This window comes from Syngnathus acus, chromosome 19, assembly GCF_901709675.1.
Source record: "Syngnathus acus chromosome 19, fSynAcu1.2, whole genome shotgun sequence".
NCBI classification, from domain to species: Eukaryota; Metazoa; Chordata; class Actinopteri; order Syngnathiformes; family Syngnathidae; genus Syngnathus; species Syngnathus acus.
This window is the reverse complement of record NC_051103.1, coordinates 2,779,942-2,806,628: the sequence shown is the minus strand read 5'-3', so window position 1 is coordinate 2,806,628 and position 26,687 is coordinate 2,779,942. Positions and strand designations below refer to the sequence as shown.

Sequence of the window (26,687 nt, the reverse complement as noted above, 5' to 3'; positions counted from 1 at the left end):
TTAAATATAACTTGTGTAGTTGTACATATTGTGACCCGAGTGTTCATTTATCATGAAATATTACAATTCTATTTTTTCTCATATTTAACATTCATCCTCGGCACTCTTTCTGCAAAGGTTTGTCATAAGTTGTCCTTTTCCTTCCCCCCTGTACAATAGTTGTACGCAGGCTATTGTATTGCTGAGTTGCAAATTACTTTAAGCCACTAGAGGGCAGAAAAGACCAAAAATCCAAATACTGTACTTTGTAAGCACCATTTATTCGCAATAGGACCGTTTCGATTTAAAATTCATCCTCACAGGGCCAGAGCCGTGGCCCTTAATGACATCATCAAGTTCAGATTGGTTGGTCAGGGCAAAACACGGTAAAACCAACGTTGACTTGCAACTCGCCCCCGGGTACCAAATGCAAGGCCGCCCAGATTGTGTTCATTTGAGATTTTGACGCAACAACAGAGGGGATTAGGACAGACAACAGAATATAATAACGAGGTCTAGCACGTGGTACATCGGCCGTGCGAGGTGGGGGAAGGTTTTAATGAATATTCCAGACGACACGTTCGCATCACAAACCACTGACGCATGTGAACGTCTAAATCCATTGTCGCCCAATCGTTTTGCAAATGCTTTCAAGAAAAGTCCGCATCATGGCTACAGCAGTAGCAGCATTACGTAATCGCTTTGGTCAACTGATCCAACCTGCAGACGCTGACGTCATTTGACCTTTGACACTTTTTTTTTCTCCAGTTGCGTGGTTTTCACCTTTGCACTCTGAGGATCAAGTAGGCGGATATGTTTTGCGAAACGCGATTATTCACTCTAGTTCATTTTGACTCAGGTGTAAATACGTTTTAGATTGCGATGCCCCATCCTCCTCTAGCGTACGCAAACGTATACGCACGGCCCGGCTATATCCGTCCACGACTAGGTGTCCCGCTCTTATTCCGATTAGCGCTCTAAGTGCTGCTTCTTACTCAGGCTAGGGACCGAATTGGATCACTAGTCCAGCCGCTCACTTTACGAAAGTTTTTCTAAGAATGTCACAAGCTAATCTCGCCACGCACTCGGTCAACTCTGTATGGGGATTATATCGTGGCTAATTTAACATTTCAAATCTGTTATGCAACCTTTTCTTAGCATTTCTAATTGAACCTCTCGCATGTGATTTCAACAGTAACTATACTCATTGGCCACTTTATTAGGTACACTTGTGTTTCCCACCCTTTATTGAGCCGTGCCATATTACATGAAATAAATGTTACGGCTCATTAAATAAGAATGTCAGCAAAAGTTGAGCATTAAACGATGATGCCAAGTCTTCATTTCCGTCTATTTAGACTTGGACTTCTTCAGATCCGGCTCGGCTATTTTCTGCCCGGTGAGGAAGTACCACACGCCTCCGCGGTAGAACTCGTTCCCGAAGGAGTAGAGCAGCGCGTTGAAGATGGGATTCGTTTTGGCAACCACCGGAAGCACCTAGAAAGGAATGAGCTTTGTTTTCGAGCGCTTGGAATGTTCAAATACGACACGTCGGGGTTCATTTTGCTCACCATTCGTAGCTTTGGAGATATAACCGTGACGTCTCGGAAGCAGGCGTAAATGCACATGAGGACGTAAGGGCCCCAGCACATTAGCATCACCCTCAATGGCAAGCTGGTGTTGAACTAAAAACAGAGCAGTCCAAATTTAAATCACTGTCACCCTAAATGGCCTTCGAGGCCGGCTTACCCGGTGGTGATGGACCTTCTTAAAGTGTTTGTGGATGGCGCTGTAGCACGACAGCATGGTCAGCGCAGGGAAGGTCAAGTAGAGCACCACCAGCGTGAGCATGAAGGTGACAAAGTCCCTAAAGAGAATATCGCTTGTTAATGTTCTCTGTTGCTATACATCAGTGCCTCTCATACCTGTCTCCTCTGGTGTAGTCCAGCGTGCAGCAGGTCCTCATCGGCTCAAAGTCATACACGCCCCAGCCCATGAGAGGGACCGCAGCCCAGAAGATGGACAGGACCCAAATGATGGCGCTCATCACCATGGCCGTGCTCCAGAAGAGCTTTTGTCCTGCGTGGCGATAAGGTAACGACTAAATTTCATCAAACCAAAAAACACGTGCGACAACTCCGATTTTGAACTCACTGGTGCAGTACTGGTGATATCGGTCCCAAGCGATGGTTGCCATGAAACTGATGGACGCCAAGACGGCGATCATCCCCTGGAAGCCGTGAAAGGCGCATCCGTTCTGGCCAAAAGGCCAATGTCTACATTTGTAACGGAGGCACACATACAAAATATAAGAATGTTTTTTTTAGAATGTTATTTTTCCTTCTACGGTACAGTTTCTTTTCCTATTTTAAAAGCACAGTATTATGCATAATGTTACAAGATAAATGATTCATTTATTTACTTATGTGTTTATTTTGGTTTGTTTATTTATTTAGGGGGCGGGGCTTGTCTACTAAACTAGTAGAGTTAAGAGATATTAGTACGAGTACAAATTTAAACCAAATGAAAAGGTTCCCATGTTCGGGGTTACCGGACCGAAGGTAGCTGGCGTAGGCTGCCGTGAGTCCGTTCACGTTGAGGCAAATATCGGCCAGGGCCAAGTTGACGACCAGGTAGTTGCTTGGTGTCCTCATCTCCCGCACGCCCAGGAAGGAGGCGACGGTGACGGCGTTGAGGAGGAACCCGAGGACTCCTGTGGGTGCACGGAGGACAGTCCAAAGTCGCAACCGGTCAAAACAAATGTGCGCCGAGTCCTCGTTTCCACTTACCGCCGACAAAAAGCGCCGAGCCGAACAAGAACATGTCGAAGTCGGCAAAGCCGTCAGGTAACGTGTACGCCGCCATGTTGTTTACTTGTGCACTTTTCCCTCACCTAAACTTATTTACTTTACCCCGCACACGAAGAGTAAATTGAACTGTTCTGGCTATGTGTTCCTCCCACAAAGTGAAGCTTTGTGTTGCCCTTCTGTCACATGAACGGGAGGGGGTAAGACCAGAACAATGTGCTTAAGATTTGTGACTCGGTGCTGCTGCAATCCCCCCAAGAATGTCCTAACAAGAACCCTTTGCTCTTATTTAGTCGGACATTTTGGGTTCTTCATCGGTCATGACCTAAAATGCTCCCTCAGTATCTCAATGTGAGATAAATGAATAAATAAAAAAAGTTATGTCGACAAAAACAAACTTTTGAAAACTGTTTAACTATGTCGTTTTTAAACAACTAAGAATAGTGCAAAACCATACAGCAGTTGCTTGAAATGTTATATACACATGTTCATATTCAAGATAAAGGTGTTACAAGCTGAGTGGAAGCCCTCTAATGTGATAAATGCCTCTTTGGTGAGTTAAATAATCAAAATTTCCATTTGGTGTGAATGTGTAAATATTGATCAAAGTCAGCTGGAACAGGCTCCAAGTCCCCCGTGGCCATCATGTAAGTGCTCTCGTGAATAGATGGATGTTTTTGGAAAGTTGACCCTCATCTATCCCCTATTTTGAAATTGTTTGCTGAGCGTCTGTTTGCCAACTGCATTAATCTGCTCAGATTATCACCAACTCATCAACAAATGAATTAATGATGTTTCTCGGTGGACTTTTTTTTGTGGGGCAGTGCAGCAGCGTCACATACTGGTGACCTTGAATTTGAAACCCTACAAAAAATGGTATCATCTGCTACTGATGAATATTTTAATGATCAAAATGTGGACTTTGTGGTTGATGTTTTAATAGTTGTATCATAGTTGTTCGCCCCTATGATGATGCCCACATAAGTTTCAGTGCTCTTGACAGTCCTTTGGTATTTGCAGAAAATGAATTTGAAAAGAGAAAAAAGATATATTAAAAAAAGACAAAGCTGACTAGATTAAAGGATTTGTTTTGTGTATCAAAATGTTGCACCTGTTAAAAACTGTAACATATTTAAAATAGGCCAGTAAAAAAAGATTGCGTAAATTATTCACTCAGTAATAAGATTTACAGACCCATCAAGATGCTTATCTTTTGTAAAAACATAAATGGATGACAAAAAAAAAAGAAAAACGTGTGCAAGCCACATGATAAAATGTCCCCTTGAACATTTTCTGGAATTATTCAATAAAAATCAAATTTATAGTGACTTTTTATGAGAAACTTGTTGAGGATTCTTCAGCATGCTCCAGTTGTGCATCTGTAAAAATGTCAACATTGGTAAGAAAATGAAAGGGACAAGTGTGCAGCCTATCAGCTTCCGGGATAGCCCTGGTGTAATGGTGAATGGAAATAACCTCAAACTCCTCCTCCTGCGTCTATAATCCAAGCGCATCCTTTTTATCAGAGGATTGACTGCGGGCGGAGCAGAATGGAACTGACGGAGCACCATGCATCTCCCATCCCCTTAAAGAAAAATAGATTTCTAGTAGTGAAGTAGTTTGTTGCATTTAGGAGCCTCGTGGGAACCAAAATGAGTCGACACGTTTCTTGTGCGTTTTGCGTGGCTTTATTTATTTTCCCGTTCATGAGCACTTCGTGTCCTGCACAGTGCAACTGCTTCTTCCACAAACTGAGCGACGGTTCCAAAGCCAGGTAAAGATGAGATATTTTCTTCTTTTTATGGATTCTTTTTTTTTTTTTTATCTTACATGCAAAATTGACAGCATGTTAGTGCTTTTGTCATTTCAGTTGTGGAGGATTAACTCGGAGTTGCCCTTTAATCTGCTTTTCTTGTTATAGGACAATAGGCCACTACTTTTTTTGAACTGTTTATTTCAAGTAAATGCTATTTTTGATCTGAATCTTGCTACAGTTTGAAATTTTTTGCAAAATTAACAAATGCTAAAAAAAAATATTTGTACAAAATCTGCTAAATGCTAAAACATCTGCTTTACTTGAGCTAAAATGAACCATGTTTTGAATCTATTTATACATCATCATAACTTTTATATTTTATATTCCCCCCCACCCCCCCACTTGCAGAAGCGTCCTTTGCAATGATCCCAAGATCACCGTCATTCCTCCAAATTTCCCCATGGACACCTCCAAAATACGCATTGAGAAGACAGCCATCACGAGGATTTCCAGCGGCGATTTTCGCTACCTCGGCAGCATGGAGTTTCTGTGGATGTCTTTCAACTCCCTGAGCTCTCTCAGCGTGGACAGTTTTCGGGGTCTCGCGAACCTGGACGAGCTGAGGCTGGACGGTAACGCCCTCACCTCATTCCCGTGGGAGTCTCTGAGCGATATGCCCAATCTGAAGCTACTCGACCTGCACAACAACAAGATCTCCAGTATGCCCGCCGAGGCCCTGGCGTACATAAAGAACATCACTTATCTGGATTTATCTAGCAACACTCTCACCACCATCCCTGCAGATGTCCTCTCACTTTGGTTAAGTGTAAAACCACTTCAGGAAGCTGATTCTTCCAAATTCATTCTTGGTGAGTTTCTTGAATCAGGAGACTTGTTGTGCCTCGTCACCACAAGGGCAGATTAGTTTCATTTTAGTAGTCGTGTGTATCTTTGTAATAGCCTACACGCAACAAGGTTTCAATGACGCACTTGGTTTTCAGGCCTCCATGACAACCCGTGGTTATGCGACTGCCGGCTTTATGATCTGGTCCAGTTCCAGAAGTCCCCGAGGTCATCGGTCGCTCTAATAGACCCCAGGCTGCGATGTTCCGACCCGGAGAGTCTGTCTGGGGTTTTCTTTACTGAAGCGGAATTGCAGAGGTGCCAGGGCCCTCGGGTGCATACCGCTGTTGCGCGTGTCCGCAGCTCGCTGGGCAACAACGTCCTGCTTCGTTGCGGCACTGTTGGCGTTCCAATCCCTGAGCTTTCTTGGAACCGCGCCGATGGCAAAAAAATCAACGGCACCAGTGAGTTCTCCTGAACTAAATCCAGAAGTGCTAAGATTAGAGCATCTATTTCCGCACGAGTGTCAACGAGCTTAAAGTTATTCTCTTTGTGTCAATCTACTTAACCCTGCCAACCGTTTCTCTTATTTTCAGTTCAGCAAGAGATCTCACAGGAGGGCATCATTTGGTCCATTTTGAGTGTGCCGGCAGTCTCTTACAGGGATTCAGGAAAGTATGTGTGCAAAGCCACCAATTTTGTGGGAACCGCAGATGCTATCATCTCCTTGGTGATCACAGACACGTTTCGTGCTGAAGAGGCAGGCGGTGCGGTTGCCAAAAGACCTAGAGGAAAGAAGCCCGGCGGTATGGGGAGGGCCGCGTATCAGGAAAAGCTTATCGCTAGGTATGTCCCTCCCCCGACGACCTCTCCCGGCAAGCCCGTCATCCAACCCCTCGACGGCAAAGGCGTCACCAGGAAGTACGAGGTCGAGAGCTATAGCGTCTCCTCCGGCTCCCGAGGACGAGGCCGGGGCTCGAACCCTCGAAAGCCGGAGCAGGTTGCTTTGGGTAACATGGTGGCCAACGCCTCATCCTTACAGCAAGCCCCCGAGAAAAGGGTGGTGCGTTCGGTGAAGGTCATCGGCGATACCGACCACACCGTCTCGTTGAACTGGCGAGCCCCCACGTCCACAAATATCACCGAGTTTAGCGTCCTATACGCCGTGTTCGGCGAGCGGGACATGCGGCGGATAAACGTGGGAGCGGGCAAAAACCGTATCACCATCGACGGCCTGGTGCCTAAAACAAAGTACATCGCTTGCGTTTGCGTCAAAGGCCTGATACCGAAAAAGGAGCAGTGCGTAATCTTCTCGACGGATGAGGCGGCCAGCGCAAGCGGCACCCAGAAACTCATCAACGTGGTGGTCATCACGGTAGCCTGCGTCATCGCAGTGCCTCTCACTCTGATCGTCTGCTGCGGCGCCATTAAAAAGCGTTGCCGCAAGCTCTTCGGCCAGCCCTCCAAGGAAATACAGGACTCCTATGTCACATTTGAGACTCTGGGCCCCGGGTCCAAAACTAAAGGGACGGAAGGCGAATATCTTACCCGGTTAACCCCCGACGAGTCCAACCGGCTGCTTTCCGCGAGGTCCAGCGTCGATTCCGAGGCCATAACCAGGACTGAGGGCCCACCTAATGAGTACTTCTGCTAGAACTCGACATTTGCCTCAACTTGTGGGAGATGCACTTTAAGACTGGAGTCGTCAAATCTGATCCCTCTAAAGGAAATTGACAGCTCATTTGCCACTGGATGAAACAACTTCTTACAGACTTGTGGAAGTAAGCTAAATATATGTATAAAAAAAAGGAAAATGATACACAGTGAAATGGTTATTTACATGTTAATGTATATAAATGTGTTTTGGGACCTCTTACTAAAAGGTGACAGTTCATCTTTTCAACCTAAACAACATATTTTATCTAATGTAACCTCTGCACTGTGTACAAACCTTTACATCAATTACGTATATTTCGCAACACCAACGTCGATTAGTCTGTTTTGTCTGTCGTCACGTGCCAGGTTTTCCAAACAAAACTCAACACAACTTGCACAGTTTCTAATATGTAAATATGTTGTCAACTAACACATCTGTATATGAAAGAGTTGTATGTAAATAAAAGTTGTTTTTATATACTGATAACATATTTGTTCATTATGTTGGACTGAAACAACATGAGTGGATATCAGCAAACACACAAGCTACACAAGTACTTTTTAATTTTATTGAATAGTTCCAGACAAATGTTCAGGGGAACGTTTTATTAAACCAACTCATGTGGCTTGCCCATGTGGTTTTCTTCTTTTTTGAGAGTGAATTGGTTTCTGCTGCCCGAAGTACAATCTGCACTAATGTACCTTATCGGTAGTGACGGGAAAATGAGGCTTCAAATTTGCTTGTACTTTTTTTGAGTAACTTGAGCAGTCTGCAAAGATGAGTGCTACTACAACTAAAGCAAGAGTTTGGCCTGAATGTTGATTTGTGGCCATGTTCAAAATTTCTTTACGACAAAACCGTTTGCAACTTTTTAGGAACCTTGACGAGATTCGCTCAGTGTTCAAACCCTCGCGGCTCAGTGAGATACGGGCTTTATCGAGGTCAGATTACTGTCCTCTCCAGACATCTGTCGCCCTCTCTCTTGGCACCGCTAACCGGCCCGGCCCACTTATGCAGACGGGCCTTCTGTTGTCGCCCATGCCCTCGTCACACTGGGTGGCTGACCGAGTATTTGTAAAATTCTGAGACAACAGCTCAAATGAGTCTGTTCAAAGTGGAGACTCTGTGACAGAAATACACCCGAATGTGTCCCGTGTATCCCGTTGTCTGCTTTAAGTGTTACGTCAAGGAATCTTAAGCTAATAGGCTTTGTGGTCACATAGCCTGTCCATGCCGCGTCCTGCACTTAACAAGCTTGTTTCCAATGGTCCTCTTGGAAAATGGATGGCTTTTGTGTCGCGTTCCGCATTCCTTTTTTGATGTACTTCATCACTCCCGGATCGTCAACTTGTCTGAAGGGTTGCTCCTGCGTAGATGAGACCCAAGGAAGGTGAGTCGACGCTAGTTTGTGAAAGCTAGGTTATACTTCAAGACGCCTTATTTCTCTCACCGGTCGTTAAACCTAGGTCTTTGCTCTGCATGGAAACGTACATGGGCCAAATTCCAGAGGACATCCCGCACGATTTCACAAAGATCCGGATGGAAAACTGCCACCTGATGGAGCTACCTCTGGGATCCTTCTCGAAATTGGGTACTTTGGAGTTCCTGTGGCTCAATTTCAATGATATCACCTTGATGAACATCAAAAGCCTACAGGGGCTGGCCAACCTGACCGAGTTGCGGCTGCAGGGCAACAAGCTGACTTCGGTTCCGTGGACTGCGTTTCAGGACACGCCGCGACTCAAAATTCTGGACTTGAAACACAATCGTCTCGATGTCCTACCAGAATATTCCTTAAAACACTTGCCTGTGCTGACCTATTTAGATTTATCCTTCAACCAGCTTAGTGTTATATCAAAAGATGTATTCATGAATTGGCCCCTTTACCAGAAAGCAGAGCGAGTTTGGGCAAAGGAGGGCTCGGTCTCCAATGTGGTCTTAGCGCTTCACGAAAACCCCTGGCTGTGTGACTGCCGCCTGAAAGGCTTCGTGGAGTTCATCCAAGCGGTCGGGCCTCCCATCATTCTCATGAACTCTTATTTGTTGTGTTCGGGCCCCGCCTCTAAAGTGGACACATTTTTCCACAAGATCCAGTTGAAAACATGCACAAAGCCCGTGGCCTCTGCCCCGGAGACTAACATCAACGTGCCTCCAGGAGCCAACGTAACGCTCTCGTGCTTAGTCAAGGCCAGGCCGGGCCCAAGCATTGAGTGGATGCACAGTCAGAAGATTATAAGAGGATTTACTGGTAAGATTGTGTTTTATTTTTTATACTGTTGTCCATTAAACGGTTGCAAAGCACTCAAACCACATTTCTAGCTAGTGACCTGATCTAGATTTTAAGGACAGGATATAGTAAATGTCAAATGACTTAAATAAGAATAGGACCTTATTGTAGGACAACATTAGTTTTTTTTCCCACTTCTTGACTATTCTGATCTATTTGTTGGAAGTGACCATTTTGTGGCCATTGGTTAATCGCTAGCAAATGTAGATATTTAACTACAGATAGTCTTAAATGAAGAGACACGATCTCCTCATTTTCTTTATACAGCTACTGTGACTCCCATCGACGAGGAGACTGTCAACTCCACTTTGGTGATCCCCTCGCTGTACCTAGCAAACGGAGGCCTCTATACCTGCCTGGCCAACAATTTCATTGGCAATTCCTCTGCTGAGATCACGGTGAACATCAGCGCTTTGAGTAACTCCGCTCCTCTCCTGCCACCTTCACCCATCCTTTCCCCGGATGAGAACACCTCAATTGACATCCGGATCGCCAAGCAGACGGTTTACGGCATCACCGTGGAATGGCGTGCCGCCATGGAGAATCCGGCCGAAACCTGGTTCACCGTCCATTTTGGAAAGTACGACTCACCCAAAAGGGAAACCATCTACATCGGCCCGGGTATCAACAGCTACTCGGTCAGCGATTTGCTTCCCGTTACCAAGTACGAGGTTTGCGTGACCCTGAAGAACCACCCACCAAGGGAGGGCCAGTGTGTCGTCTTTGTGACGGGAAGTGACGTAAGCGAGATGGAGCAGAGGGAGCGTCTGATTCATATCGTAGTCGTCGTTTGCGTCATGGTGCTGTCCGTGCCGGTCGGCATGTACGCCTGCACCACCGAGGCCCGCTTTAGCTGTGCGGACCGCTGCGGGAATCTGTGGAGGAAGCCATATTTGTGGTCTCGCAATAGGAACCGCCAGGAGGCTGAGTTTCAGGGGGTGGAAAGTCAGGGTCCCGAGAGTCAGGGGATAGACAGTCTGGGCGCGTTCGACAGCCTCCAGGCGGCCAGTGATGAAGTCCTCTGCAGGGACTTGCAAGCAAAAGCCAAAAAGAAGCAGAAGTCTGACGACAGATGCAAAGGAGGAAGTGCGGCCTATCTGTATTAAATCAACCACTCCCTCCATCGATCCATTTATCTGATTGAGTGTCGCATGGAACCGGAGCCTATCCCGGCTGACTTTGGATGAAAGGTGGACAATAACCTCCCACCGGTCGCTCGTCAATCACAGTACAGAGCACCGTCACAAATCAACAACTCTGCCTTTTTTTTTTTTTTTGCAATAATTGTTAATATTTACTTTTTAATGTATATAAACATCCAATTTCCTTTCCCATTTTGATACCAAATGTGTGTAAATCATGAATAATGTACAGTTTGTATCATTCCTGGATTAAAATGAGCCACACAAATGCTGAGAGATTCTTTTTTTTTTTTTTTTTTTTAGTACAATCGCCCAAAAGGATTTGTTACATAAGCGCTATATTCCCGTGCATTTATCCATACACTGCTAAGAAGATTAGAGTGATTTTTATTTTTTTTTCCTCCCTGAACCCTTGTCAGCGAGACATGATATTTCCATTTACTGACAGGTCTGATTGCACATTAATTGGTAAGGAAAAAACAAATTCAAATGATGTTTGAGAATTTACCATTGATTTTTCTCTTCTGCCTTGTTCTATTTGATAACAGTTTTCAAAATTCAATTGTAACCTCTGCACACCCACAAAAACATGACTCTATTTCGTTGAGATATTTATTCAAAATCAATCAAATACAAAGACGGTACAAATATGTCACATGCAAAGACCAGGCAGTGTGTCTTATAGTTAATGTCGTATATCTCCATGTATTATATAATACAACAATCACATGACAGTTAAATTGCCTACATTTGAAGGCATTGATGAAAATGGATGTAGCTCGTATATTTTGATGTTGATTCCATTTCTTTTGCGTACTTACAAAAAAGCAACCTGTATGCAGTTGAAATACAAACAATTTTGTGCACACATTGAAAACAAATATAAAAGCATGTGTTTCAATACTACATAAACGCAACCTTGTGAGCTAGCTTGTGTTTGAGCGCAACACGACTGTGGCACATGGTAATTGTAAAAAAAGCGCAAATTCTCGGTGTGATCTTGTGAGGATTTAGCTCACCCAAAATATTCTAACGTGAACTTCTAATGTCCGTGCATTACATAAAACAAATAGTAAAAAAAAAAAGGAAGCTGCTGCACGAAACTATTTTTGTCAGAACCAATGTCGGCTTATAAGCAGTTAGCAACAGTAGCACTTTATCACATTTAGATATAAATGTGTGTATAATATGTGTGTGTGGGGGGGGGGGGGGGGGGTATAACAGAACGGAGATGTGTGTTTCTTTGCAGTCACAGAAACGTATTAGACAGTATCCGGGTAAAACGCGATCCTCCTCGAGATGGCAGTGTGGTGATTATCTTTTGCTCTCTGGAGTTATCTGTACTTTGCTTTAAGTATTTATTTCTGGCTATCTTTACTTTCACTGCCTTAAATGGCCAAAATAGCCTTTTTACTATTTTTAATCTCACAGATCAAAAGATGTAATCTAGCTACCAATGTATTTTGTATCTGATGTTCAATTTATCTTAAATATGTGAGTACTTAATAGTAACCTTGATTGTTTTCTATAATTTTCTGCTCCAGCCTCATTTTCAACTCGGAAACCAGCGCAGAGCTCATATTGCCCTCCTTGCGACGACACGAGTTGCCTTTCTTTGAGCCTTTGGAGGACAAGGCTCCAGATATGGTGGGAACAGCACGGGACCACTCGGGGGGTCGGTAGTTGGCCGGGGGCAGACACGGGGCGCAGGGTGGCGGTGGCGGCCTCGCTTTCTGAGTGCTGCTCTTCTGCTTGGGGGATCCCTCCAGATCCTCCATGAGAAACCTCTCGGAGGGGTTGCGAATTTTAAACGCGGACATGTTGAAACTCCAGGGCTGCCGATGCCTGGGTCTCCTCTTGATGATGCGGCGCGCAGGCGTCACCCTGTTTTGGGACTTGGCGTTGCGCATGTACATAGCCGTGGAGATGAGAACGGTCGCTCCTACCAACAAGCTAATAATGAACGTAAGCATGCCCAACGCTTTCATGGGGTTGTCCCTGCTTTTCATTAAAAAGGCCGCCATAGGCCCCTTTAGAGGAATCTGCAAAAGATCACAAATAGAATCGGAATCATCCAAGCGTCATTCGAAGCGAGCGATAGATTGATAAGCGAAGCACTGGCAGAGGAGTGCGATTTGACTTTGGCATGGAGCTGATATGATGGATGATGCGTCCGTCACAAACCAGAGCCCTGGGGCATGTTTGTGTAAGAAAAACTTTAAGGCCAAATGGAAAATGTTTGGCAGCAATTTGTTCTATAATGGAAAAAGCTCTGCCATTTACATCAGTCAGTCTCGAAACTACCCACGCGATTCTTTCCCGCAAATTCTGCCTGGCGACAAGCGGCCATGGAACTAGAAAAACGGAAATATATTTTGTACCTCTCTCAAACACGCCCTAAGACCTTCACCGAGCAAACCGTGAAATAAAGACTGGACACGCAGGTATCCCTTCCCTCACTTGGGTCTGCGGACCACTTTGATATAGTTACTCTCTGGGTTGATTCTGGACTTTTTCACTGAGTTACAGTACAGGACTGTGGATATGCAGACGGTTAGCAAAACGAAGGTCACGACAAGGCTGAAACAAATTCCAAAAACGGTCAGCGGACGCTTGCTGAGGCCCAGGAAGTACGAAACAACGCGTCCCTTGACCTGGAAAGCACGATGCACAACACACAAGACCAGAAACAAACAATCATCAACATGCGGAATGACGTGATGAAAACATAGGTGAACATGTATAGTTGCGTATAAATGCAGAAGGGCGATAGCAGCAGCCGCGAGCGAGTTAGCGTAGTCTTACCGCTTCTGTGATGTCAATGTTGACCACGGCGGTGGTGCTAAAAGACGGAGAACCTTGGTCTCGCGCCTCGACCACCAGCGACCACTTGCAGGCCTTCTCCATGGTGATGTTGTTCACTATCTCCATGGACTTGATGTACGGCTTCAGCTTGATCTCGCCCGTTTCGGCGTCGATGTCAAACGCGTTGTCGGGATCCGCCGTCATGATGCAGTACTCCACGACGTTGTTTGGAGACTCTGCGTCGTCGTCCACCGCCTGCGAGCGGAGCAGTCGTAGTCAGACATTTTATCTACTCGAGCAAGAGTTGACCGTATTCCTTTTTTGTACACACCCTATTAAATACTTCATCACGCACCTCTACTTTGACGGGCGTTCCGATGATCATCGTCTTCTCTAGTAGCGGCTCCTCAAATTCAGGCCAGTGGTCGTTCATGTCGAGCACGGTGACAAAGACCTCGGCCAGGCTGTACTTTCCCTCCGAGTCTTGGGCCTTCACGTAGAAGTTAAACTTGGAGCGAACCTCAGCGTCCAACGTTGTCCACGGCTGCGTGGCGATGATGCCCGTCGACGGGTGGATGGAAAACCTGCGCGGTATTGTCTAAAATTCACCAAAGGCTAACGAAATAAATTCGTCATTTATCCGGATGTGTTTCAACACTAGGCTTGCTTCCATTTTATTCACTGTGATAACTCACAAGTCTCTCGCAAACTGCTAACTTTCACACAATGAACTCAGGTGTTCGCCTACAGAGGAGCATAAATTTGCACTTTAACACCCGTACACGTTCTCGCCTTGCCACAACCCCATGTCTCGGTCTCCAGCTGTCAGCCTGTTTGTTAATTGGCTCTTCCGACGCGAGATGGCCGGCTATTTTTAACTCTCCAATCCAATTAGGAGATGAGCGGGAATCTTGCAGCCATCTTAGGAGCGAGGCTGTTTGGATAGCGCTGTAGCCGAATAAACCGGTTTTCCTCTTCTCTTTTTGATTCGGAACGCTAATCGTGGATCAGGACCGTCGCTCCCAGATCTCTACGTGCGAAAGCAGTAGTTAAACATCTAATCTAGTTTACTTACAAATCTGATCCTGATCCATAGATGCTGTATTTGACTTCACCCCAGGGTCCTGAATCGGGATCATTCGCCTGGCGGGAGAAGCAGGATAACATTTCGATTGTGGTTTGGAATCAAATGTCAGAAAAGAGGATGACTGACTGTAACAGTGGAAACACTGGTGCCTCCGGGCGAGTTCTCTGCGACCCTGGCGATGTAATACTCTGACGTAAATTTGGGAGTGTTGTCATTAGTGTCCAGGAGGTTGATCACAATGTCTGCCGTCGCGCTGAAGCGCTCCGGAGTGTCGAGCTCCACCGCCAATAGCTGTAATAATAATACTTCATTTTATTTATAAACAAAGGTTTCTCGAGTGGATAAAATATCCTAATGCCATAATATCATTTTCAATCCCGACCTTAAATGAGAGCGTTGGTCCCTTTTCGTAGTCAATGCCGGACGTGTCCTCCACGATGATGGTCACCTGGGCTTCGTTCAGGACTGTCTGGGGCACCACTCGGAGAACACGGCTCGGACCCACCAGTCTCAGTTTGAATTTGGCGTTTGCCCCCTTGGGAATAAAAATGACAGACATGATAAGATAAGATAAGAAGCTAGAAAGTGGAGGGATTACATCCAAATAACAAGCCTGCTTCCGAGCCAACCTACTTGATCAGAATCATTAACGGTGATCTTAAACCCGCGCAGGATCTCGCCCGAGGGAGGGTGCTCGTACATGGTGACCTCAAACTTGCTCTGCGGCCCGTTCTCGCCGTAAAATGTGGGCGGGTGGTTGTTGAGATCCACCACTCGTACCGTCACCACGGCGATGTTGTAGTCCTGAAGCAGATCTTGGGCTCCTACCTCAGATGCCTGGTTGAGAACGTTACGCGCTCATAAATATCCAAATTGTTCACGTCAATATTTTCAGAAGCTACCTTGACTTTAATTTCGTAGAGTTCGTTTTTGAGCAGGGATGGGTCCGTTGTCAAGGTGATGCATCCGCTGGTGCTGTTGATGTCAAAGACGCCGTCACTTCCTGTAAGAGACCTTCTGCGTTATTGTGGCTAAACGGGTCGAGAGTGATCCCAGTGCACGACGTTGCTTTTACCATCGATGATGGAATAATAAATGGGATTGGGATTCCCTTGATCACCGTCTCTGGCGTACACGGTGAATATCTCTGAGCCCTAAATGACAACAGTCGTATCAAACTCGTGTGTCGTTCCGGGCTAGTGTAGAGAAAACTTACAGGAACGGAGACTTCGTAGATATAGCCAAAGTAAGGCGTTCCTACAAAAGATGGAGGCATGTCTTGGGCATCGAGGACGTTGACCGTTATGGTGGCTGTGGAGGACAAAACCTGAAGTTTGCCCTTGTATTTTCCTCCTCCATCCTGAGGAAAACAGTAGGAGGAATCTTTATTAGAATTTCTTCGGGTCTGTGAACCTTGACTTGTCTGACCTTGGCCACCACTGTCACAAAGTGCGTGGGCGTGGTCTCGTAGTCCAGCCGCTCGCCGGGTTTCACCCTCAGGATCCCGCTGTGGGCGTCGATGGCGAACTTGGAGAATGGCGTCGGCTGATGACAGACAAGGGGTTCAAATTTTGGTTACTGTGATCAGCGACATGACGACAGACGTTTGTCACTCGTGTTGGCTTGCTGGAACGGAGCGAACGTAAACCCTTGTTAAGCTGTCAATGCAAAATGTAATTAAAATTTAATCCACGCAAGTCACACATTTACAAACTGCTCACTCGGTATGAGATTAATCTTTTCCCGCCACGCGATATTCCATCACTCAAATGACCTTTTTGTTGTTGTTCTTTCCATCCCAAACTCATCTAACTCGGAGGAAGCGACGGTGCGCTAAGTCTCGCTGTCTGTCCCCCTCCCCCCTTTAGTGTGCTGCCCCCGCAAACTGCACTAAAGAAAAAAAGAAACTGAAAATCCAATTTCAAAAGGAAGAAAGTGACCGGAATCCGATCAAGACAAAAGTGTGCCTCTGCGAAATAGGGCAGCTTTGGATTTCTTGAAATTCAAATGCAAAATAAATCCCACTTCTCACACTCAATATGATCATCTGGATAACTGTGAAGGCTGGAAGCTCACCTGCAGGGAATAGGAGACGCTGCCTCCTGAGCCCAGATCTTTATCCCGCGCCAGGACTCTGTAAATGCTGCTGCCAGCTATGACATCCTGAAGAAGAACAAAACGACCATTAAAATGTTTGCTATTTTTGATACACTTTTGTCATGGTTTCAGATCAGTCCTACCTCGGCAATATCGACGATAAAAGGCAAGTTTTGGAACCGGGGCGGTTCGTCGTTGGCGTCGGTGACAAACACTCTCACGTTTTCAACCACCTGAAAACAAAACACAAGACAACTAGAACCTCTCGCCTTTCGGACAATGGTAACCCGCCTTTGCTTACTTACTTTATTCCGCCCATCCGTGATGCTAACGAGCACAGAAATCTCATCTTGTTTCTACAAAATAAACATTTTGTTAATTGCAGCAAACTTCCCGAGATCACCCTAAGGGCTCACCTCTCGATCCAGCTCCAGAACGAGAGTCACGTTTCCAGACTTGGGATCCACCCTAAAATACTCCGTGGAGCCCATTTGGACCGTCAGACCGTATCGGATGGGATCGCCCTCGGGATCGCTGCCGTTGAGGACATAAATCTGCGTGCCTGGAAATAAAAGCACGGTAAGACACGTTATCAATCATCCGTCCGACAAAAACAAATCGAATCAGATGAAGTAGAAAATTCATCTCGTACCGACCGGGGTGTCCTCAGAGATGCTGAACAAAGCCATGTTCCCATTTGTACCGCTGGGTCCATTGTCGTAGAAATACGGAGCGTAGTCCGATTGTCCTTCATCGGAAAGCCGAGTGAGCATCAAATGAGCAACATTGACACCGATAATCGTTAGATTTTGTCCCTAAGAGTAACTTACTTGCTAGAAACAAAGCAGGAGGCGAAAGCAGTGATGAGGAAAAACAATGGGGAACATTCAACAGTGTCAAATGACATTTTTAATCGAATTCAAATGCAAAATAAACCTTTTTGAAGAGCGGCGCACTAAAGATGGACCATCCCAGAAGGGATTAAGCGCCTGCCTAAGAAGTCTTATCCATGCGCAAATGAAAACAAGCCTTACCCAAACTGAAGTGCAGGAGGAGAACAAAGGTGAAAGCCGACGTTTTCTTCTCTAGCTTCATCCTGGTGGGGCACCGAGGCCCGGTTGGCTCATGTGGAAGGCTTTGGGGGGCTGGCAGGCGCTTGGTTGGTCAGGCGGCGAGCTGTGTGCCCTTCTTCAGGCTGCTCAAGAAAAGGCTGGGACTCGCTAATCCAGTGACGCATCCCTTCTCTGCGCATACTACGCTGCCGACGCCACAGCTCACACCTTTGCATACGCAAAAAAAGTCAGCCACGCCTCTCTTACACTGCTCTTTTTTAGCAGCCTATCCAATTTGCTTCTTAGCACCAATTGTGTCAGTGTAGAGCTTCATGGGCATTTGATTTGCATCCAAATATTGATTGCATGTGCAGAGTTTTTACACCTTGGCCCAACGTTAACATGTTTAATTAGTGTCAGGGAGGTTTGACAATTAGCAAGTGTAGAACAAAAATAGCATTTGACGCTCAATTACGTTAGCCAATCACAATGCAGGATCATTCGGGATTGGAAATATTCAGGTTGTAAAAATTGCGTTAGACCTAAAAGACCACCTGCATTTGTTGACGCATAGCATGCTTTATATACACTCTTTTTATTATTTTGTTGTGATTATATATTTCATAATTCAATAGTTACTAACGTTTTTTTTTTAAAGTATGGTTTTGTAAACATTACATGGGGAGGTTCGAATGAGGAGTGACAAATTAAACATTAGAAACAGTTAAATGTGTGTCGTTAATGTAAAGTTGCGCGATCCAGATGCATGCACCTTTATCGCATTTAGCTGCAGTTGTTTGCATCTGCTGTGAGTGTCCTTGCTTGGTTGGGAGGCTTTAATTTGAGCGGAGCAACCAGATGGTGGACAAGAGGATTATTGTGTGCCCTAAGCCTTTGTCATCTGCACTCTATGTGCGTGCGTGCGTAATGCGAAAGCAAGTGTAAATAAGGTAATCAATACTGCCTTTACAAAATCTAAAATGAAAGTCCAAATACACAGAAGACTGAAAATTAAATATCAGCATGCTTTGGGGTTAAAGTTTCCTTTGTTATGATGCATATTAATAATACTTACAATTCACCACTAGGTGGCAGTGTTGCTGTGCAAACGTCTCTGATGTTCATTATGCGTCGTCACTTGGTGAGTAGTCTTAACTTATTTTAATATACCATGACTAAGGTCTGATGAAGATTTACTAAGGACTAAGAAAGTGATTGAGACGACTAGAATGCATCAATTGACCTTTAAAATTAGAAGTCAAAACAAGGACAAATGTTATCAATATGAATCATTTATTGAATTCCACTGTTCCCTTACAGACTCCGAACAGATCCGTATTCGACAATAAATACAAAATGTTAATGAACGACGGATGACGGGCAGAAAGGAATCAATTCTACCATGACTGAGGCCTCTGCCTTTAAGTGCTTTGCTGCAACTTCTTTACCACGTGTTTAGAGACTGCTTGCGATAAACACCTTGTTTGTTGCTAACTCCGAACACCAGATAGCTCTGTGGAAGTGTTGAAAGAAAAAAAAAGAAAAGAAAACTCCTTTGGCTGTTCACTTCCTTCTGCCGCCGCCGCCATTTGCCAGGATCATCACCAGCCTGGTGAAGATGTTCAGGGTGTCCATGTAAATCCCCAGACAGCTGGAAAGAACACAAGAACGATTAATGCAAAAACAAAAGACGGTACTCAGTCGCCGTTTGGCTCAGACGTACGCGTTAATAGGGTCGTATTTTTGCACTCCGTAGAACGGATGCGTCTCGGCCTTCTTGACGACCTTCTGCGTGTCGTAGAGCAGGAACATGCTGAAGAGGACCAGGCCGCCGTAGACGGCCACAGAGTACAAGCCGGCTCCGAACGCCGAGGTGGGTGGCAGGAACATGGACCCTGCCCGTGGAGTTAGATGTCATCTTCCCACTTCAAGTATCCATCTTGTTTGTGTGCACTCACCAATAGAGGAAGCGAAGACCAGCCCGAAGCCGACGGCCAGGGGTCCGCCCATGTTGAGGAACTTTTCGCTGGGGGCGCACATGGCCACCGTTGACAGGCCGCCCACGATACCCGCCGTGTACCAGGCGGCCCGCACCATCAGGGGTCCACCCAGGAGAGTGAGCGGAGCCACCACAGCACCCATCACACCTAGACGGAAAAATATTCAGAGCAAGTATATTTGTGTGTGCCTTGCCTCCTCAGTAGAGGTTGGGCAACATTATTTGAGACGTTACTGCCCTCTAGTGGCGCATGCACGTACCTGCATGCAGCATCCAGGCCAGGTGCTTGGGCACCGGGCTGTGCTCATACGAAATGGACCGGACCAGCATGCCAGCGCCGATCATGGCAGCAAACGTAGCTCCGATAGCCTGGAAGGAATAAAACGCCTCTGTGACTCCACTGACGCTGATACCCCAATGTTCTTTGCAGTGATCCTCACTATCCAGGAGCCTCTCATCATGAGTCCCATGAGCGCCGGGGTTCGATTCACCGCGACCGCCGACAGAGCCGTCAGTCCGACGCTGCCCGCAAAGTACATGTAAGTGGAATGGATCCGGTCCTTCACATACTGAGGCCATATCCTGCACAAAAGAAGGGGGAAAGAGTGTTACAAACAAAACATTTAAACAACTTGTGCAGCATAGGGATGAACAATGAAGGAAGGAAGCAAAGTAGTGTGTTAAATGTATGTAATTGTAAGGTAAGGTAAAGTGTAATAAATTACAAGGAAACAGTGTAAAGCTATGTATGTAGCATTGAAGGAGCCACTATTTACTCACACTGCTTTCTCAATGGCACCAATCTCATTGGACATGCCCATGCCGTAGTAGCATAAAGCTCCCAGGCCCACTGCTGCACCGCCAGCTAGAATCATTCTTCCCATGCTGTCAACTGAACAGATATCACATTGAGGAGATGAGGTCTGTTTACAGGGCAAGCTACTCTTTCCAGAAACATGGCAATTCCCTCCTCTTCCCGCTATTCTTACTTTTTAAAGCCGTGCCCGTGGCCGGCTCGAAAGCCGCCTCCTTGAGTTGATCTTTGGTCGTCTTCGCCCGGCGGAAACCAAATCTGGCCTTTGAGGAAAAACCCTGGCCAAAACAAAAACAGTTTCCAGTGCAGAACTTATTGAAACATATTGTGAGACTGGAAACGTTTTACATCTGTTGTATTAGAATCCGAACAGGTTTGTCATTGCACCACAGGGTGAGTTACCTGCTGGGGCGTGAAGTGGGTTGGGCATGGCTTCAAGTTGAGGATGGACGTCCTTAGAGCGGCGGAGCCTTTGGTTAGCCCGGGACGGAGCGCGGCGCCGAGCGGGGGGAAGCTCCTCAGGCATGTCAGTCTTGCCACAAGCATGGTTTCGTTTGTTCGTCAGCCTTGAAAAACAACACCCAGCTCGGTGATAAATATCGAAACTACAATAGAAGCCATGACAAACGCAATCGAACATTCGTTTGCGTGACGTACACTTTATTGACATGTGACACAGAGACAAAGTCTGAATGCATCAACTATGCAAATGTTGGTAAATTACGCTCTACTATATCGATAAGGCGGTAAATGAATGTTACTTACAAAGATGTGCGTTGTTCACCTTGTGGTCAAGATCTAACCACGGAGAATGATGTTGCGCGAGCTTCTGACGCAAGTGTTTTGTAAGCTTCCGAGAGGATTCTCGGTGACGTCATCGCGGCGCGACGAGCTGCTGGGAAATGTAGTTCTTAAAAGTCGAATAGAAGGCGTCATACAGAAGGTAATAAAAAATAATTTGCTGTTTTGTAGTGATGTAATAATTGTGTTAAGGCTTAATATTTACTCTTGTGCTTATTTTACAATGGGTTGTTGCGCTTGACGATGTTTCTGATAATTTGATCTCATTAGAGGATGCAAATTATTATTAAAATTATTAAAACTTGTTGGTTGCATATAAATTGAGGTCCATTTCTTTGTGCAAATGCATCGACACTTAATCAAAGTTTACCCCACTAGAGGGAGCCAATTCGCCTTTGATGTGACTATATTGAATTTGCATAAAGCAACAATTGAAGACGGAACGTTGTGGCAGAATGTGTTGAGTAAAATTTTGCATGCAGTTTGCGTAAATGTGCAGTTTATATATTTATTGCCTAGGCTTTTTTCCTTTTCTTTTTTGAGATCACTCACTTTTTCTATGGGAGGTCTCTTCGTACGTCATCCAACCAGGGGCAAACAGTTGGTCCGAAAACTTTTTTCATTCAGTTCAGCGCACAGTCTGACCCGCATCTCCTCCACTGGAATTACGGAACCCCACACATGCCTCCTTTTGGACTCCTGGACAACCTTTTATGTGTGGGTGGAGGAAATCATGGAATTAATAATCCGAGTTGGACGCGCTCGTTTTGACGGATTAAACAGCGTGGACACATCAGCATGGTGAGTAGACGACTAACGGGACACCTGATTCAGTAGTCACAGTGGGAATGAAGAAGTTAATGTAATGTGGTGAGCCGCTGACAACGCAACTCAGTTGCGAGAGGGTTTGACTTCTAATTTAGAATCTTTATTAAGATCGCATGACTACAGTATTACTGTGGCGGACCTCAGTAGCAGGCCTACAGTTCGAGGTAGGGTGACATGTTTGTCTTTTGCGATGTCTTTGTTGTTTTGAAGACTTATTGTTGGCAGACAGTCATGAAATAGTGTTCCTCACTTCTACCACATTACTTGCATTATTCAATTATCTCTACTAACCAATTGTATTTCAGGCACTTAAATAATTACAGTCAGAAGTTAAAATCGAGATTTTGTATTAAAAAATAGAAATAAAAAAAGCAATAAATTGTGTTCGCCTCGCGAAGCGCCTCAAAAGGGCTGCGGCAATTTTGCAGGCTTTATTGACTGTCTCTGGCATTACATGACCTGAGACGAACCTGTGGTCTGATCCCGTCTTTGACGTGCGAATGACCCCGATGGGTTTGACCTTTGGTGAGGGGGGGGGGGGGTCACTCTACGTGAAGAGGCCTTTTGTGGTCGCGGCATGCGGCAGAGTGGTGCAAGATGGAGCTGAAAATGTCCCCCTCCCCACCCAGTATATTTACACCAGTGCTTCACAACTGTTCCCAATTCCTGTGCATTTGCTGCAAATATTGTACTGGCACAATTGGTTTTGAAACAAAAGGACAGGAGGAGTGATTGTTATTGAACAATGAATGAATGCGCTACTCGGGGCCAGACAGACAAGGCCAATTAGCAACTGGTATGACTGCTACGAGGCAAGGTTGACTACTGTCTGCTCTAGGTCAGATGCCATTCTTGTGCAGATAAGATAGGGTGTCACTTGTGAAGGGATATTGCAGTAAATTTCTCACTCTGGCAGCCTCGTGTGGTTGTTGTCCACAGTTTTGATGTTGTTTTTATACACAGGTTGAAACATCGCAAGAACAACTCTGAACAAGAGGGCGATACAAAGAACTGCGAGACCTGTTAAGACAACCCTGGTGGCGGTGCGGGGACGGGGTTTGAGCCATCGGCAGAACTCATTAAGAAGCGGACCCGGGCGCCGCCACAGCCGAGAGAATGAGGATCAAATACAGCCTACCCGTCGTCTTTTTTGTGGCGCTGGTCATCATCGAGAAGGAGAACAACATTATCTCAAAGTGAGTCCGCAACGTTTACTGACAATATATGTATTGGGTTGTGATTGTGATTCCATTCCTTGTGTCAGGGTGTCTGATAAACTGGCCTTGAAGCAGACGCCCCAAACCCCGATACAGCCCAGCCGATCCGCCAACGCTCTTTGGAAGCGCAACGATTCCTCCGAAGGCAAGCTGAGCTCGGCTTTCATGCTGATGAAGCGGCGCTTGGAGAATTACAGCGACTACCGGCCGCTGGCGGCCGAGACCAGCCGCAGAAAAAACATTCTCCTCCTGGCCACCACCAGGACGGGTTCATCCTTCGTGGGTGAATTTTTCAACCAGCAGGGCGACAACATGTTTTACCTCTTTGAGCCGCTGTGGCACGTGGAAAAGATGCTGACTCTGGCGACGGGCGGCACCAACGCCACAGCCGCTGCCAAAGCGTACCGCGACGTGCTCCGCCAGCTCTTCCTGTGCGACTTCTCCCTGCTGGAGCGCTTCATCGACCCCCTCCCCGTGGATCACGTCACGGCCTCGCTCTTCCGCAGAAGCTCCAGCCGCTCCCTGTGCGACCAGGCGGTTTGCGGCCCCTTGGTCAAAGGCGTCTTTGAGCGCTACAAGTGCAGCAACAGACGCTGCGGGCCCCTCAACCTCACCACAGCGTCGGAGTCCTGCCTGGAGAAGGAGCACAGGGCCATCAAGTCGGTGAGGGTGCGCCAGCTGGAAACCCTCCGTCCTCTGGCCGAGGACCCACGTCTGGACGTGAAATTCATCCAGCTGGTCCGCGATCCTCGGGCGGTGCTCGCCTCGCGCATGGTGGCCTTCGCCGCCAAATACGACAACTGGAAGCGATGGGCCGACAACAGGGACGTGCCCATGGATGACGACGAGGTGAAGAAGCTGAAGAGCAACTGCAACAGCATCAGGATGTCGGCGGAGATGGGCCTCGGGCAGCCGGCGTGGCTGCGCGGCCGCTACATGCTAGTGCGCTACGAGGACATCGCGCACTTCCCCATGAGGAAGGCGGCCGAGATGTACAAGTTTGCCGGGATCCCCTTCACGCCGCAGGTCAAAGCCTGGATCCTGAAGAGCACGCAGGCCTCCAAGGAGACCGGCGGCATTTACTCCACTCAGAAGAACTCCACCGAGCAAGTGGAGAAGTGGCGCTTCAAGCTGCCCTTCAAGATAGTGCAAGTGGTCCAGAAGGTGTGCGGGCCCACGCTGAAACTCTTTGGCTACAAGTTTGTGACAAGCCAAGAGATGCTAACAGACAAGTCAATCAGCTTGATAGAAGAGCTTTGGTAGACTCTGACGCAAGGACGGACACAAACGCATATTTATTAGTGTCTTTTATCGTAAAGCAGATGTTTATCCAGATATTTAACACCTTTTTACTTTGTTTTACTATTTAAACTAGCCGGAGGGAGACGATTTCGTCTCGTCCACAAATCGCAATCTCGGCCTGTGAAAAGCTGCCTTTGTATATTTTTTGCACTGGGGCCATTTTTGTCACCCCAACACAAACGGGCATGTCGTGCGACTTGAATTTCGGAGCAAACAGAAGCGTTCCCAAACGAGCAAGTTAATGGGGGGGGACGGTAAACATTAACGACCTAACTCTGGGAACCTCCGCTGTGAACAGCTCCTGAGTTGGCAACCAAAGAAACTCCAAATGAAGCGCTCGCTTTATAAAAACAAAGAAAGTGGAAAGAAGCTATCGCCATAATCAATCACTCCAGCGTTTTCATCATTCCTCCTCCTTTGCAGATTGACGTCCTCGCTAACTGTTTGAAGCGGTCAAAGACCAATTTGGGGGGAAAAAAGATGTTTACATTGCCGTCCAAACGCGCCGTACCCCGCAGCTGGTTTGCAGATCGGTGCGTCGTTTATTTGTGAGTCTGGCGTCTATTGACACAAGCCTCTTGACCGCTGATAGAAAGACGCGGGGAAAGAGGGAGGCCTTGATAGCTGCGCTCGCCGCTTTAAACATTGGTCTCCGTTAACACGCTTTGACGCCGACTTGCGAGTCCCCTCTGTGGGGAGGGCGCCGGGTTAGCGCCACATTGTTATGTTGAATCGTGACCTTATTTGGAAGAGTTATCGCTTATCTCTCAGTGATCATTGGGTAATGACGCTGTAAAAGGAAGTGCACAAACACTGTATGGGGAAGGGGGGGGGGGCAGAGTGCAAAAACAGACATTGTACAATTCATCAGAAAAAAAGTTTCAAGTTGTTAAATGTCACATTGTTTGAATTTAACTCAAAATAAACAAATGGAATTACACCTTGTGTAGCTCAAATGCTAACCCAAATTGGAAGTGCTAACGATTAGCATCAATAGTCACAAATAGTTGTAATATTTTATTGTTTGTCTGCAGGCCAATTATACTGCCTCCTAGTGGCCAAGGCCAGCACAGCAGAAGGAGCAGCACAGAAGTGAATTGGGGCATTAAATCATGTTGAATTGCTAGCATTTGATTACATTCTGTCATTATCTTTTAGAAAGTGCAATGTTATAGAGTTACTTTTCCTTCTGAAAACATAATTGTTTTTGTTTTTTTATCTAATTGCTAGTTATAATGCTGCGACGCAACTTCCTGTTGCATAGCGTATGTCAAACAGACTGAGAGTGCCACCATCATCATCTTAACCAGGAATGTGAGAGGGGTTGTGTTTGATTGCAACTCCCTCCATCGTTTGGAATAAATGCCACCCTGTGTAGGTGTAACCTTCCGCTAGCGCACGTAAAAAAAAAAAAGCCTCCACTTGTGCCGTCCGCAAAAATGTCTATGTAGCAGTGAAGCGCTCTCCTTTTGCACACTGGCTGCTTTGTACGGCGCACTGTGTGTTTACCGCAGTGGCTTCGGCTATTTCAGTAACTCAAGGTTGCAATTAGGCCGACTTTACATATCATGTGGTCGGCTGGGTCATTTTGACCCCGCCCTGTCACATGCACGCCATATCTTTTTCTACTCTACTCCCTTTACTCATTCTTTCATCTATTAAAAAAACGCTTTTGCCCTCCAAATTAGGCCACCCCACCCTCCTGCTTCATCGCCCACTGTGACCAGAAACAGCATGACTTCTGTGCAGTCATTTTGTGAGTTATCTTGAAATTGTTACCATCTTTGGTTTTCAAATCCCCTTTGTCACTTCTAAGCCACAACAGGAACTACATGGGTATATGTGATAGACCCCCTTTGTGCTTTACTTTCCGCTTTCCATCTTTGCACTGAAGTCGCTTTAAACCAGTGGTTCCCAAACTTTTGCAGGCTGGCGCCCCCTTTGGCTCCCCAGTGAATTCCTAGCGCCCTCAAATCTCTCAGACATGTCTCTGTGCAGTTCATCCAGGTGTGTACAATACACTTGAAGGTCATCGTCTGGTATGCCTTTTTCCTCATCCAATTCAGAGAGGCTTGGGAACTGGTAGAGTGCATGGCGAGCTACCGTAATTTTCGGACTATAAGTCGCGGTTTTTTTTCATAGTTTGGGTGGGGGGGCGACTTATACTCAGGAGCGACTTATATACATATATATGTTTTTTTTCACTTTTTTGGG

General features: G+C 46.2%; 6 protein-coding genes and 1 long non-coding RNA gene across 11 annotated transcripts; 4 read left to right on the top strand and 3 right to left on the bottom strand.

Moving 5' to 3' along the window:
• Positions 1-1,173: 1,173 nt before the first annotated feature.
• On the bottom strand, positions 1,174-2,957 carry rgrb (retinal G protein coupled receptor b). Its single transcript, XM_037278322.1, has 7 exons — positions 2,769-2,957; positions 2,536-2,692; positions 2,134-2,255; positions 1,905-2,058; positions 1,729-1,846; positions 1,551-1,664; positions 1,174-1,476 (listed from the first exon to the last, which is right to left on the bottom strand). Exons 1-7 carry the CDS (start codon positions 2,842-2,844, stop codon positions 1,330-1,332), a joined length of 888 nt encoding a protein of 295 aa, XP_037134217.1. The 5' UTR covers positions 2,845-2,957; the 3' UTR covers positions 1,174-1,329.
• LOC119138375 lies at positions 2,736-19,042 on the top strand. 2 transcript variants are annotated; one of them, XR_005101130.1, is made up of 4 exons: positions 2,736-2,825; positions 16,593-16,742; positions 16,846-17,039; positions 18,601-19,042. It is a non-coding gene; the product is annotated as an uncharacterized LOC119138375 (long non-coding RNA). The 2 variants fall into 2 exon arrangements; XR_005101129.1 differs by lacking the exon at positions 18,601-19,042 and adding an exon at positions 17,550-17,634.
• Positions 4,106-7,528, top strand: lrit1b (leucine-rich repeat, immunoglobulin-like and transmembrane domains 1b). Its single transcript, XM_037278171.1, has 4 exons — positions 4,106-4,560; positions 4,951-5,411; positions 5,544-5,849; positions 5,982-7,528. The coding sequence occupies exons 1-4, from the start codon at positions 4,439-4,441 to the stop codon at positions 7,037-7,039; spliced, it is 1,947 nt and encodes a 648-aa protein (XP_037134066.1). The 5' UTR covers positions 4,106-4,438; the 3' UTR covers positions 7,040-7,528.
• LOC119138262 (leucine-rich repeat, immunoglobulin-like domain and transmembrane domain-containing protein 2) lies at positions 7,809-10,743 on the top strand. Its single transcript, XM_037278231.1, has 3 exons — positions 7,809-8,432; positions 8,509-9,290; positions 9,597-10,743. The coding sequence occupies exons 1-3, from the start codon at positions 8,323-8,325 to the stop codon at positions 10,433-10,435; spliced, it is 1,731 nt and encodes a 576-aa protein (XP_037134126.1). The 5' UTR covers positions 7,809-8,322; the 3' UTR covers positions 10,436-10,743.
• LOC119138237 (cadherin-related family member 1) lies at positions 11,070-17,581 on the bottom strand. Of its 3 annotated transcripts, none has more exons than XM_037278120.1 (18): positions 17,495-17,575; positions 17,291-17,293; positions 17,113-17,208; positions 16,877-17,022; positions 16,766-16,816; positions 16,604-16,693; positions 16,440-16,526; positions 15,792-15,908; positions 15,580-15,723; positions 15,439-15,517; positions 15,266-15,366; positions 14,997-15,200; positions 14,746-14,898; positions 14,490-14,654; positions 14,352-14,419; positions 13,632-13,860; positions 13,277-13,531; positions 11,070-12,513 (listed from the first exon to the last, which is right to left on the bottom strand). In XM_037278120.1, exons 1-18 carry the CDS (start codon positions 17,553-17,555, stop codon positions 11,974-11,976), a joined length of 2,589 nt encoding a protein of 862 aa, XP_037134015.1. In that variant the 5' UTR covers positions 17,556-17,575; the 3' UTR covers positions 11,070-11,973. The 3 variants fall into 3 exon arrangements, with proteins under 3 accessions (XP_037134015.1, XP_037134016.1, XP_037134017.1); XM_037278122.1 differs by having other exon boundaries at positions 12,413-13,125; XM_037278121.1 differs by lacking the exon at positions 17,291-17,293 and having other exon boundaries at positions 17,495-17,581.
• ghitm (growth hormone inducible transmembrane protein) lies at positions 18,792-21,207 on the bottom strand. The gene is made up of 9 exons (XM_037278308.1): positions 21,091-21,207; positions 20,728-20,891; positions 20,501-20,603; positions 20,292-20,403; positions 19,952-20,093; positions 19,772-19,880; positions 19,471-19,659; positions 19,236-19,407; positions 18,792-19,163 (listed from the first exon to the last, which is right to left on the bottom strand). The coding sequence occupies exons 2-9, from the start codon at positions 20,869-20,871 to the stop codon at positions 19,076-19,078; spliced, it is 1,059 nt and encodes a 352-aa protein (XP_037134203.1). The 5' UTR covers positions 20,872-20,891; positions 21,091-21,207; the 3' UTR covers positions 18,792-19,075.
• A 442-nt stretch (positions 21,208-21,649) lies between these two features.
• On the top strand, positions 21,650-25,413 carry LOC119138283 (carbohydrate sulfotransferase 3-like). 2 transcript variants are annotated; one of them, XM_037278261.1, is made up of 3 exons: positions 21,650-21,927; positions 22,918-23,150; positions 23,219-25,413. In XM_037278261.1, exons 2-3 carry the CDS (start codon positions 23,071-23,073, stop codon positions 24,432-24,434), a joined length of 1,296 nt encoding a protein of 431 aa, XP_037134156.1. In that variant the 5' UTR covers positions 21,650-21,927; positions 22,918-23,070; the 3' UTR covers positions 24,435-25,413. The 2 variants fall into 2 exon arrangements, with proteins under 2 accessions (XP_037134156.1, XP_037134157.1); XM_037278262.1 differs by lacking the exon at positions 21,650-21,927 and adding an exon at positions 21,934-22,118.
• Positions 25,414-26,687: the final 1,274 nt, after the last annotated feature.

Coding starts and splice junctions, on each gene's coding strand:
- rgrb (XM_037278322.1), bottom strand. CDS start 2,844: ATGGCGGCGTACACGTTACCTGACGGCTTTGCCGACTTCGACATGTTC. Junction 2,059..2,133: donor ATATCACCAGTACTGCACCA/GTGAGTTCAAAA, acceptor ATCGCCACGCAG/GACAAAAGCTCTTCTGGAGC. Junction 1,847..1,904: donor GACTACACCAGAGGAGACAG/GTATGAGAGGCA, acceptor TATTCTCTTTAG/GGACTTTGTCACCTTCATGC.
- lrit1b (XM_037278171.1), top strand. CDS start 4,439: ATGAGTCGACACGTTTCTTGTGCGTTTTGCGTGGCTTTATTTATTTTC. Junction 5,412..5,543: donor TTCTTCCAAATTCATTCTTG/GTGAGTTTCTTG, acceptor CTTGGTTTTCAG/GCCTCCATGACAACCCGTGG. Junction 5,850..5,981: donor CAAAAAAATCAACGGCACCA/GTGAGTTCTCCT, acceptor TCTTATTTTCAG/TTCAGCAAGAGATCTCACAG.
- LOC119138262 (XM_037278231.1), top strand. CDS start 8,323: ATGGATGGCTTTTGTGTCGCGTTCCGCATTCCTTTTTTGATGTACTTC. Junction 8,433..8,508: donor GTAGATGAGACCCAAGGAAG/GTGAGTCGACGC, acceptor CGTTAAACCTAG/GTCTTTGCTCTGCATGGAAA. Junction 9,291..9,596: donor GATTATAAGAGGATTTACTG/GTAAGATTGTGT, acceptor TTCTTTATACAG/CTACTGTGACTCCCATCGAC.
- LOC119138237 (XM_037278120.1), bottom strand. CDS start 17,555: ATGAAGCTAGAGAAGAAAACGTCGGCTTTCACCTTTGTTCTCCTCCTG. Junction 16,817..16,876: donor TTCTGGAGCTGGATCGAGAG/GTGAGCCCTTAG, acceptor TTTATTTTGTAG/AAACAAGATGAGATTTCTGT. Junction 14,420..14,489: donor CCAGTGTTTCCACTGTTACA/GTCAGTCATCCT, acceptor TTCTCCCGCCAG/GCGAATGATCCCGATTCAGG.
- ghitm (XM_037278308.1), bottom strand. CDS start 20,871: ATGCTTGTGGCAAGACTGACATGCCTGAGGAGCTTCCCCCCGCTCGGC. Junction 20,094..20,291: donor GGTGCCATTGAGAAAGCAGT/GTGAGTAAATAG, acceptor TCTTTTGTGCAG/GATATGGCCTCAGTATGTGA. Junction 19,408..19,470: donor GGTCTTCGCTTCCTCTATTG/GTGAGTGCACAC, acceptor CTCCACGGGCAG/GGTCCATGTTCCTGCCACCC.
- LOC119138283 (XM_037278261.1), top strand. CDS start 23,071: ATGAGGATCAAATACAGCCTACCCGTCGTCTTTTTTGTGGCGCTGGTC. Junction 23,151..23,218: donor GAGAACAACATTATCTCAAA/GTGAGTCCGCAA, acceptor TCCTTGTGTCAG/GGTGTCTGATAAACTGGCCT.